Source organism: Atta colombica, unplaced genomic scaffold, assembly GCF_001594045.1.
Source record: "Atta colombica isolate Treedump-2 unplaced genomic scaffold, Acol1.0 scaffold146, whole genome shotgun sequence".
NCBI lineage: Eukaryota > Metazoa > Arthropoda > Insecta > Hymenoptera > Formicidae > Atta > Atta colombica.
Window position 1 is genome coordinate 454,121 of NW_017259235.1, and position 13,401 is coordinate 467,521.

At 31.4% G+C, this 13,401-nt stretch overlaps 1 protein-coding gene across 1 annotated transcript; it reads left to right on the plus strand.

Annotated features, from left to right (window-relative positions):
- The first annotated feature begins 6,098 nt into the window (after positions 1 to 6,098).
- LOC108685145 (segmentation protein even-skipped-like) lies at positions 6,099 to 12,262 on the plus strand. Its single transcript, XM_018189808.1, has 3 exons — positions 6,099 to 6,204; positions 8,458 to 8,603; positions 11,111 to 12,262. Exons 1-3 carry the CDS (start codon positions 6,099 to 6,101, stop codon positions 12,260 to 12,262), a joined length of 1,404 nt encoding a protein of 467 aa, XP_018045297.1.
- Positions 12,263 to 13,401: the final 1,139 nt, after the last annotated feature.

Below are 13,401 nucleotides of genomic sequence, written 5' to 3' on the forward strand. Positions count from 1 at the left end.
GTAATTATAATAATAAGAATTATACCTAATAATCTTAGAAATCTAATAATCTGAAATAGTTACATTTGGTAGTAACCTCATGATATTAAAAATAATAATTTTAAAAATATTTAATTTTTAATCTTTATTAATTTAATCTTTATTAATAGATTTGTGCATAATAGACATTATAGGCACACTTTTAAACCGTGAATTTAAACACAATAAACTACGAGACGACTCGATATTCAATTTGTACTTAAATTTTTTTATTATCTCTTACGTGACATAGTCAAAGAGCCACAAGGGCCCTGTTTAAAAAAATTAGGAATTAAGAAATTTCAAGAAATTCAAGATTTTTGAATTCAAGACAATATCAAGAAATGATGAAGACAAGAAAAACGAAATTTCTTCTCTTGAAAATCAAGACAAGAAATGCTCTTTAAGAAATCTTGTCTTGATGAAACACTACCAATCTCGCATTCTCATATCTTTTCATTATTTTCTCGTTATTCTCTCCTTTCCAAAGAACGGAAAATGAATCGCTGATATCCCATTTGATATCCCAACGTGATTTTGCCATCACGCCATTATGATTTGCGAATCGCGCAGAACGTACATAGATACGCCTGATCGGGGACGGTTATGGATTTCGCATAAAGTAACGTTACATCGCACATGCGAGTAAATTAGTCGCTTAATCAAACCGTTTAATCAGCGGCATGATCGCGACCGCATCTGGCCGAGCTGTTCGCGCCAATTAGCTCTTGTCCCTCCGATCTCCTCATCCCTCTCCCTCCTCTCCTACGTGCGCAATCGCGCACTGACGTAACTAAATAGGAGAAGATCTGAATACGAGATTTGGACCAGAATTTTGCAAAATTAATTAAACCTATCTTGATTCTTTGGTATCGATGATCAGGCAAAATCGAAGAGGATTTTGGAAACTTTTCTAATATACTGAAGAAAAATTACTGAATTTTAAATATTTACTTGAATTAGTCTTTAAGTAAATATTCACTAAATGTAAACATATATTTATTTAATACAAACATTATTAGTTTAATTTAACTATCTTTTTTTAATTTTTTATTGAATAAATATTTATTTATTTCAAGTAAATGTTTACTCAGTATATCTATTATTAAAAGAAATGTGTATTAAAATTTAGTAAATTTTTTTCAGTGTACAAAAGAGACGTAAAGATTAATTCAAAATATGCAAATGTAAAAGAGATATAATGGAAAAAGGATTAATGATTTACTTAATTAGATATTTTTAAGAGTTTGCTTATCATAATCATATTATCGTCATATCAAGCTTACACGATGAATGATTGTTGTACATTTTTCAAGTTAGTCGCATAACAATTCTCTCTCGGTAATAATTCTCGAAAAAAAAGAATGTTGCAATTTTGGTTCTAAAAATGTTTTAGTTTTACTGAAGATTAGTCGTACAATATAGATCTAAAAGTATACTCGAGGGAAAAAAAACGATCAATGGAAGATTGATATTTTCTGTCAATATCTTAAAGATAAAAAACGTGATAATCTTACAATTCGTGCAAGTTTTTTAATGTTTAAATTAGAGTAATATTTGTATTATATATTTAAATTTTTTGAAAATCTGACATTTAATCAATATTTAGAGTGCTTAGAACATAGGCTATATCGTAAATCCTCGCACATTAGACAGTAGATATTTAGGTCTGTATTAATTGTCAGATCTTATATTTAAAATCATCTTAAGTGCAGTCTTAAGATGTTTCAGTCATAAATTTATCAGAATGCCGTAGCATCTTTTAATATATGTTACTTAATAATCTTAAAAAGAGTCAACTGAATACCTGTGAATAAATATGTGTATGTCTTTAGTCACGCTTACAAGCATATGTCGTAAAAATGCCTTTCAAAGAATAAAAGCTGTTATTGTTATCCTTTGTCAGAGTAAAAAAATTTATGTGTTTATGTTGGAAACGGTCCACTCACATTCTTGTTAACAGTTTGTGTTGAATTTTTTAACATATTTAAATGTTAATTTAATAATATGATATGTTGTTATATTATTTAAAGATTTTTTGTGAAATTGATATTCAATGTTTTTTAGTGTCAAAATGACACAATTTATAAGTAAGTGAACAAGTAATATAAAAATAATGTATTTTAAAACATAAATTCTAAGATAAATAAATAAAATCCGTGTTAATTTAACCTATCATAAATGTTAATTTTCTGACAAAAAAATACTTTTACAAATTATATCGATGTTATCTTTTTTTGTACTTATTGTCTTACATAATAATTGTGTTACTTTCTAATATATTTATCTTATGTAAAATTAATTCAAAAATTAATTCAAAAATTTGAATGGACCATTTAGGACATGCGAAATTATGTCAAATTCAATACATTTTTTCCTGTGTATAACAATAATGTATATTATAAAAGCTTAAAATCGAAAATTTAAAGGTTGCAAGTAATAATATTTTACAACAATATTAAAAATTTAATTTGGAAATATTATTTTGCAAAAAGCTTCCATAAAAATTATATTTTTATTTTAATGTCACCTCTTATCATTGTATAATTTTTTTTCAGCGTGTAAAACTAAACTTTTCAGCAAAAGGTATATAATATTATATTTCACAATTGTTACATTGCAATATTTTTACAATGTTTTTTAAAACTTTATCGTTACAATTTACATAATTTTACCATCATGAGATTATATTTAGTTAACAACACAACAGTGCAATTTTCTGAAACAAAAATCGAGTACATAAAAAAATTAAAGTTGTATCTTAAAACTTATATATTGCAATTTTAATCTAAAATCTAGGCTTTAATTCATAGAAAATTTTTCTTTATAAGCTCGGATCTATAATAGGTTTTTAAACCTTAAGTTATAAGAAATGAACGAATCATAGTCAATTATATTCTCCTCGCATTTAATACTAATTAGTCAATTTCTTACGACTTAAGGCTTAAAACATCTATTGTAGAGCTAGATTAAAAGTGATTGAAGTATTCACAAGTTCGATTATTTTTAAAATGATTCTTAATGTCTTAAAATACAGCTTTCTGATTTCTTGATTCATGACATCTTAAGACAGTCTTAAATGTAAGATCTGATAATAACAGTTATTATTTAATTGTCTGATATATCTGTATTATAAAGTTCGTTATGTAATAAAGATATATCGCGAAATTTGAACAAGTGAAGTTATAAATTACGCATTAATTTAATAATATTAAATTACATTAATAGCTTTAATATATAACATTACTTTTTGAGGTCAAATAAAATCGTGGTATAGTTCATACAAAACATAAAAGCAAAATGTATAATTCATAAAAATTATTATTAGATACGACATTTCTTCTCATGACTAAAAATATTAACTTTATTTATTTGCGTTAATATGCGAAAAATTCAATTTCATGTATAACTTGATATGGTCTTAAATTTTTAATTAACTCATACATATTTTTTTTCGTTAATATCGTAAACGAATAAATAAATACCAATAAATTTCCTTTATAGAGAATTGTTATTTTCGCAAATTTTTTTTTACGTTAGAAACATGTTGCATTTACTACATCAGTTTACAGTAAAATCTAACGTTAAGTCAAACGTTAACAATTATACCGTATTCTTTATATGGAAATTCGTTGAGGAAAAATTTTCAAAAAAATTTCTACCTGCAAAATTTCTATTTGACCAAGGTTGCAAGAAAAGTAAATCCGATCCTGCCGTCTCCCACCATCAGGATTGCTTCACTGTACGGCTATGATGTTATGCAACATCGTGCTACTGACTCCACCTCTCTGTTGGAGGGGACATTATAAGGGCGGCATTTTCCCCACTCGGTGTGCGAACGCTGGAGGTGGCTCATCTACCGTAAATGCTATATATAGAACTACTTTTACTCTACGCTCGTAGTTCGAACACATCACATGGTTTCGTGGTGGCACACGGACCTTGCACTAAATAGAGAAAGAAAAGGTTTGTGCATGTTGTGATCTGTAACATATCTTTTTTTCTTTTTTTTTTCTTTATCCGAATATACGTTTCTCTGAGAGAAATCGCGAAGTGATTATTCTAGTTGTGGTGCATTACGGAATTCCAGATAAGAGAAGATAGAGAGAAACAACGTGTAAGTTACTTCCTTTCCTTATAAAATTTGCGCTAACGAGAGATTCGTTTATAAGAATCGTTTATGTCTTTCACAATTGAGATTTTTTTTTAAGTCTTATGAATTCCACTTGATATTTTGTTTGATATTTCCTCGCGTTTAAAGCGCGATGATTTCTAATGTTTACGTTTTGTAAGTGACTTGTTGTCACGTGAAACATGAGTTTGAGAAATAATAAGTATTATAGATAAGTATCGAGTATTAATATTCATATATTGACAATATTGCATCTTTTCTGTTCATTATATATAATTGTCAATCTTTTAAAGCAGTGATGCGTAATCTGCGATCTTCACTTGAATTTTTTGTATAAATTTGTCAGCTCATAATTGAAAATATAAAATCATATTTTTTATTTTATGCAAACGAAATAAATATTATATATATACACAAAAGATTTTACCTGTTTTAAAAAATGGCTCTCTGAAAATTGCCCTTAAAAAGATTACTCATTACTGTTTTAAGGATATAATTTGCATATAATTTCGTGGTTTCTTGTCATATCTGCTACAATTTTCAACAATTTAACCCGTTTAAATACGTTACTAATTCATTTTACGAAAGAGAAAATTGTTATTGGCGTGTTATATCATTTTGACGCGAGATTCGCGCAATTTGCTAAATTTAGGAAATCATAAGACTTAAAAAATATTTAATATACTTTTACGGATACTTTTTTCCGGAAATATATATAGATATAGATAATTGCGAAAGTATCGAAACGTCTACTAACAAAATATTGTATTAAAATTTTCAAATTACAATATGATTCATGATATATATATAGTTTACGTATGTATATTGTGTAGCGTTCGTCATGCCATTTTCCGTGTCAATAATGTTTTCAAGAGTTTTATATTCATTGGGCTATTAAACGAAAATTTTTGAAATTGGAAACGGATCAATCAGACTGCGTTCAAGTGTGCTCATTGCATTTAAATACATCTTGGAAGGAGCCTGCAGTATATGCGTCCTCTTCACTTCAAAAAACACTCAGGTTGCAGTCAATAGTTGACTAATGAGGCTTTTTTTAAAAAATATATTATTATAGTTAAAAACGTTCACCTTGTACAGTCTCGATATTTATTATCAATACTCAAAATATATAAGATATATTATGTTAGAAATATTAGAAAAATAAAATTGATAATAAAATTATTTAAATGGAAATTATGTGTATGAATTTGTATGAAGTTAGCTTTATAAGTTTTGTATTTTTTGTATATAATTTAATTATGTTGTATTATGCTTTTATGTCAATTTGTGCTGTAAAGCGTTTTTAGAACTAATAATATGTCGTAATCGATGTATTTTGTTAGAAAAAAAGTCTTACAACTATTATATAATTAAAACAAGTATCGTGTTAGTATCCAACAAAGTATAGATATTTGAGATTATTAAGTTTTTTTACTTCTTGACAAATATTATTTACTTCTTGCTCTCAAAATTACATAAAAATAATTATGCTCATTCGAGCTTACAATTAATATTGCACGTAATCGCGTAAGGCTCGTAAAATATTGATCGCTAATTAACGTACGTAGTTGGAAATTTAAAATTTCTATTAATAAATATCTATTAATAAATATCTATTAATAAACACGTGATTACGTTCATTGAAACCTGAAATTACAATTTTTAATTCTTGTGCCAGCTTTGAATTATTTTTTGGAAAAGTTTTAAATTTTTAATTCTTCATACTATAAATCTTGTATTTATATATTTTCTTTTTTTCGAAATTTGTGCTTTTACATACAATATCCTGATCATTTTACTTGAAATATTCGGAAATATATTTCGCTATCAAGCAATATTAAAAGTTACTTGTAGACATTTAAATACTTTCGTGATTGTGTTACATGTATATACGAATGATATGACTGGTTAATATATGCATGTGTTTCAACTGTTATAAAGTAACAAGATGAGGAATCATTACGACGAAGAGAACAGCCCGGACAATAATCCGGAGGAAGACAACATTATCGTCGACCAGGTGAACACATCGCGCGGTTCGCACTCTGACAATGGTAAGTTCTATGAATGTCTAAGAGTCACATTTAAAAAATATTTCTCAAGTTCATCATTATAGAATTATGTAGAGCAAGCCTAATTTTTGAACTCCGGAGACAAAATACAAAACTATTGATGCAAAAAAATTCAATGTGGGTAAGATTTCGGGGACTGTAAAGTATTGATATGCATCTGAGTGACGCTTATCAATACTAAAATCTTACATTGAATTTTTTTGCGTCGATGAGTTTGCGTTTTGGTTCCGGAGCTTAAATTGTACAGGCCTGATACAGGGCATTGTTGACGCGTGTAACACGATTATCATTGATGTTTAATCGCATTTTTAATTGGACTGACCGCTCAAGTTAATTGTATCGATAATAATAGACATATTGAAGCGATTATATGAATAAAAGTTTTTATTTTGTCCTTTTTATTTTTTTTTCTATAATATTGAACTTACGAGATCTTGTACATATAAGAGAGAAGAGTAACTACAATATCAAAATATTAAACAAATATTAACGTTAATATATGATATAATTAATTAGCTTATTCTCCTAACTCTGGACGTACGTAGAGGAGAGAGAGGGGAGGGGGGAAGACTGTTTATCGATTTTAAATTTTGGCAACGAGAAATAATTAAATTATGAAAATAATTCTTACGATAAAAAAATTAAACACTTATTGTTGAATTTGTGACTCATACATTATTCGGATAAAAAATTGAAGATTCTCAAATGCTAATTTTAAGTATTTTAATAAATTTTGTGTGAAGATATGTATTATAGCTATAACAAGTATCGGTTTGAAAATGCAATTACTTTCGATTAATTATCATCATAGTCGCGTGACAATAACTTTTTTTCATGTTTGCGTTAAAAGCGCGAGAATTGATGCCGATAAATGATAGCATTTTCATTTCTTTTTATTATCACATCGTCTCTTGTCTCATTCTCGGCTATTTTATGTGATTTGCATTATTATCGTGGCGCAGTTTCACGTTTGTTCCACGTAACTACTAACCAGGAAAAATCCAAGAGATTATAGAAAAATCAAAGGAAAACCGACCGGAAATAATTCTGTAAAACGACGTTTTCTATCTTGCTATTTTCTAACAGATTTCTATCTGCTGTTAATTTCTTTTGATCCTTGTCATTAACCTTAAACTTATTGTGTCTTTGACACAAAGATGACAATCTAGAGATTGAAATGGCACAACTTTACAATATCGACTCTCTTAAAGAATGTATGACAAGAAACATCTTTTGTTGTATCCATGTAAAAATTTTCGCTTTTCTTCTAACTTACTGTCAGTTGCAACCCGCTGTTAGTTGCAACTTATTGTATTTTATTCTTCTTTATAAAATTTATAGCTTTGTAATTATATATTTCACCGAAACTACTTCGAAATACTACTTCGAAATTACCTGGTAGACGTTAAAATATTAGAAATGAATTAGCACAGCTTTACAACATATTGACTTTCTCAAAGAATATATAATGAGAAAATATCCTTTATATCTCTGTAAGTTACAATATCTCTGCTAACGTAAAAATTCTTGTTTAAGTTTCGAACAGCTTTCCTGCTGTTAGTTTGTCGCTAAGCTAACTTATTATATTCTATTCTTCTTTTCGAAAAATTTGTGGTGGCTTTGTAATTTATACGAAACTATTATATGTCCTTCGAAATAACTTATTTGGGTAATAAGAATTGAGTTGACAGCTTTAGCATTCCTTGTTACATCTCTATAAATGTAAAAATACTTAAATCTAAGACATTGACACTAGTCGGTACGACAAAAAGAAAGACTTGCGGCTTTGTACACATTCTGCTTCTTTAAGGAGCAAATAGTAAAACCATGCAAATCCGCCTTTGTTTTAAAACAAAGGTGGATTTGCATGGTTTTACTATTTTGATTAATTTTGAACATAATATACATAGTTTTTTCCAGCAATCCTGCTCATTTTAAAATTAAAAATATTTAGATTGAAGACAAAACAATAAAAAAAAATCGCACTCATATTCTCAATTTATCACTAAAGGAAACGAAATCGCTCGTCAATATGCGAATTAATTGTGTAAAATAATTTTGTAATATGTGCAAAAACATTCTCTCAAAATGATAAAAATTATTTACTGGCGTATTAAGGAAGATTATAACATTCAGCGTTTTATGCAGATCTACAATCATCGACTTCGCGTCTCAATCAGCACCAGCAACAGCAGTCTCAGCAGCAACATCAGCAGACATCAATCCCTCCTATAGATCCTAACGTGAGAAGATATAGAACCGCCTTTACGAGGGAGCAACTAACTCGGCTAGAAAGCGAATTTAGCAGAGAGAATTATGTCAGCCGACCGAAAAGATGCGAATTGGCTACACAGCTTAACTTGCCGGAATCTACGATAAAGGTAAAAAACATTTTTATAATATAATATAATAAAAAGAAGATAAAAGTATATTTTTCTAAACGTACTCTCTCTTGATAAATCACACATTAACTCTCTATAATCGCCATTTAGTTTTGAAGTCACACATTCCTTATTTATGTATACTTAAATTTTATTCTATTTTTTTTAATTATAATTGAACGTGTATGTATTTTACTATTGTTTAATTTTTCTTATCGTAATGTCATAATCCAAAAATCTACAGTCTTAATTTATTCTTGCTATGTTTCATTATTATATGTGTGTGCAAGTATTGTGATTTCAAAATTATATAAATTATTATTTCATAATAAAACACTTAAAAAATTGAAAGTTTAAAATTATAGTTAACTGTAGTTTCCTAAGATCAGTATTTATTAGTTACACATTTGTAATCTTCTTTACAACACGAAAAAAAACTAGATTATAAAGATTTCACAGTCTCAATAGTTTTTCTTCGTTTTATCAATATATTTCACGTTTATCTATCAGAAACCTTGAAATATTTGTGCATTGCAAAATCGGTGACAGAGTTATTTAACGTTTACACTTGAGACAGTCTCTGTCAAAACAGAACAGTAAAAAATATAATTTCGATCTCTTCCATTAGATAAACGCTAGATTGAATGTTGCGACTGATACCGAGAAATGAATTGATCGAGAATGAGCAAACGTTTACTCGCATCGATAAACAGTATCTTCATTTGTGATCGGTGTAATAACATTTTCCATTAGCGCTTTCGTGTTTGATTGAAAAATTTGCGGCGGATTATTAAGAAAATCCTTCAATCATTTAATAATTATTAATAATAAATATGCGAATAAAAGTCGAGTTTATATTTTTCTTTTTTGTAGATATTTATATCTGTTTATTGCAATATCATTTTCTCCTTCTTAATTCCGTCTTCTTTCCTAAAATTATATTTAAGACATTTAAATAATATAGTTGTATCTAAGTTGTATCTAATCGTAATATTCCTCGTATCCCGATTTAATTTCTCACGGCCACCATGTCGTATCCGCAAAGACAAGGGCCCCTAAAGTCAAGCGGCTTAATAAAAGGCAATTAGTGACGTTTTTGTTCGCGCGAGCCGCCGAGAGCTGCCGGATGAATATTTCTTGCCGTGGCCAGCTGCGGCCATATTTGATCGGCGATTATAGCCTCGAGAGAGCGATTCAACGGCCGCGATTCTCGGCCTTTGATCCTTCTCTCTCGCGTGTCCCGCGACAGTGCCGTAACGTTAGATCCCGCGGAAATCCTGACGGATCAGAACGAGAACTCCTCCCTTATCTCATATATGTGTATACGTATGTACGTACACATTGTAGCCGCATATTAACGTTTTGGGGACCGACAGTTTAGTCACGGCCCTGATCGAGGGGTGACCGGTCGGGCGAAAGTGTTAAACGGCTCAATTAGCGACTACCTCGCGGCCCACCTCGGACTTTAATGGATCTCTTAATTTCTCATCTCGCGGCAGCTCGCACTCGCCTCGGTTGGCGGTCGTAAAACGGCGGCGAACAACGGAGAGGAGGGGAACGGCGAAGAGGTGTTAAATGACGGTAAACGTCCCGCACGAATTACCAGTATAATCGTTCGCCGCCTCTGAGAATTCCCTACATACGTGAATCTAAATATCTGAGCGTTTATCTTATAGAAATATAGATATATGCACCTAAGATCGCGCCAAGTCTCGTTCTGTTAAAACAGTAATAATTTTCATACTGTAATAGCCGTTATTAAACGATAGGAAAAGACTTGCGTTTCGATCGGTTTGCACATAAACGTCGAATAAAAAGCTAAACAGACACGGGGAAGCGGAATCGATTATTTCTTACGAGTTATCGAAAGAGATTCTTAATAATTATCTACATAGTTGAAAGATTTGTATGCCAAACGATTCCACTTAAAATTTTGTGTTAATTTAACAAGATGAAAAATATGTTAGATAGTAACATAAATATTATTTACAAAATTGAGGCAAAAAAGGTGAAACAATTTGTTGTAAGCAAAGCTGTGGAATCATATTTTTTTCAATAAAATTAACATTTATATATTAAATTAGCACATATTTTATTCATTTATCTTATTGTTAGAATTGATGTTTTAAAACATGTTACTTTTATTAACTTTGTTATTTATCAACTTACTCATTTTGACACTAAGAAATGTTGAATATCAATTTAACACAAATTTTCCAACTACACAGAAGAGAAAATGATGTTACATTAATAGCATTATTTTAATTGAAAATCTTTTTGAGTCAATAACATTTTTATTAATGAAAGAAATCAAATTTTATTGAAATATGAGCATAAAGTATTTGTTTCACTAATAAAGTTAAAATAAATTAACAAAATTATTTTTAATTAAAATAATATTGTTGATACAACATAATTTTCTTTAGTGTATATATTATACAATATAATTGCAAAGAAATTTTATTTTGAAAAAGAATTGATTGTAATTATAGGAACGTTTTTTGCAGGTGTGGTTTCAAAATCGACGCATGAAAGATAAAAGGCAGCGGCAATCCTTATCATGGCCCTTCTCGTGGAATTCGGATCCTACTCTAGCGGCAGCGTTGCTCGCGGCTGCCTCGGCTGGCACGTTTCCGCATATGGGTTACCCGGCTATTCCCACATCGAATTTACCAGCGACGACACACTTGGCCCCTTCGGCATCACCGTATCCGAACGCGGTCGCGGCCGCGGCTGCGTCTACTTATTATCGTTATACCGGGTATCATCAGACCAACTCAGTCACCGCGCTCCATCGGCCACACGTTCGCCCTTTGAGCGGCCCTTATCCTGCACCCTCGCACCTATCGCACCCGTCAATGCCGCCGCTGCATATCCTGTCGAGTATGCAGATGCCAAACATCGCTGCTTCCGCCTTTCCCATGAGCAATCCGCCACCTCCTCCTCCTCCTCCTGTCACCATGCCATATCGGCCGCCGTTGATCGAAGAACTTAGCCCGGTAAATTCTTCCTCCTCCAGCGAGTACGATTACGGAGTAAGTCCTCCTAGTCAGTTGTCGTATCCATCGTCGTATCACTCGGTCCAGCAGCTGCCGCTGCCGCTGCCGCATTCGCATCCGGATCATTCGCACCACGCGCATCGCCTTACTGCACCTGTCATGCCAATAATATCACGAGATAGACTTAGCAGCGGCGAGCAGCCGATGAGACTAAACGGTATGAGTGTACCGGTCATGACGGTACAGCCATTCGAAAACAACGTGAGCAACACCTCGTATCATCACGTGGCGATTCCTTCGACGTCGGATATATCAGCCTTGTCGTCGCTTTCATTAAACAAGTCTGAAAAAGAGCTGGAGCAAGAGAAGAAGGAGAAAGAGAAGGAGAAGGAGGAGAAGGAGAAGGAGAAGAAGAAGAAGGAAAAGGAAAAGAAAGAGAAGGAAGAAAAGGAGAAAAAGGAAAAGGAAGAGAAGGAGAAGGAGAAGCAAGAGCAACATCAGCATCGTCAGCAGCCGCAATCACTTCAGCTACCTTATCCATTTCAACCATCTCAGCCATCTCAGTCACCTCAGTCGCAGCAACGACAGCAACGGCATCCACCCCAGCCCAAGTTGTTTCAGCCATACAAGAACGACAAGGATCATAACGGTACGATGTAAAATAAAACAATAAGATATAATGAATGCTTTCCATTTGATGATACAAGTCGTCACAAGTGTCGTTCTAGCTTTATCACTCTCTGAATGTCAAGAAGGATAGAACAACGCTTGTGTCGACTTGTGTCGACTTGTGTCACCAAATGGAAAACACCCAATATCTCTTCTCGCCGTACACGGCTATTGGCTGTGATTATAATCGCGATCGATTGGCAATGACTATAATCGTGTATATATGTAATTATTTGTACATACATTTGCATAACACGCATGTCGTATATAGGGTTTCAATCGGGGGGGAGAGGATGGGTGCTAGATAAAATTTTATCTTTACACAAAACTTATAACAATATATCTTATTAAAGTCAGCCTTCGAGAATCTTCGGCTTTTTTTACGAATTGATATAAATATTTAACTTTCCATAAAAATGATTTTTCGTCAAATGATTTTTCATAATTTAATTGTTTCTCTTTGTTAAAATTTAGAGGAGACAAACTCTTCCGACTCCCCTTTGCTCATAATAACACGCGCTTTTCTCAATTATCATCTAATGTTACGTTTGTATATTATACAGCCATTCTTTGTACATATATATTACGATAATGTACATTTGTACACATGTAAAATAATTATTTTTTATTTGAATGTATTATATTTAGCCTTCTAATGGTTTAATATTTCTTAATAATTGGGAATAATGGGAATTATCACCTAATGTTATGTTGTATATTATACAGCCATTCTTTGTACATATATATTACGATAATGTACATTTGTACACATGTAAGATAATTATTTTTTATTTGAATATATTATATTTAGCCTTCTAATGGTTTAATATTTCTTAATAATTGGGGATAATGGGAATATGGATGATTTGAGAGAGCGTGTGTTAAGTAATTAAAGTGGCGATCCATTTAGCGGGTTTTGTTTTAAGATTCACACTTTTGTAAGCTTCAAATGTCTTAGATTTGACTTGCGTATTATCTCTACGATTCCGGAATTGCATATTTACACAATCGCAGCCTCACGTCGCTTCCTGAAATTTTGTGATATGACGTAATACACACACACACACACACACACACACACACACACACACACACACACACACACACACACACACACACACACACACACA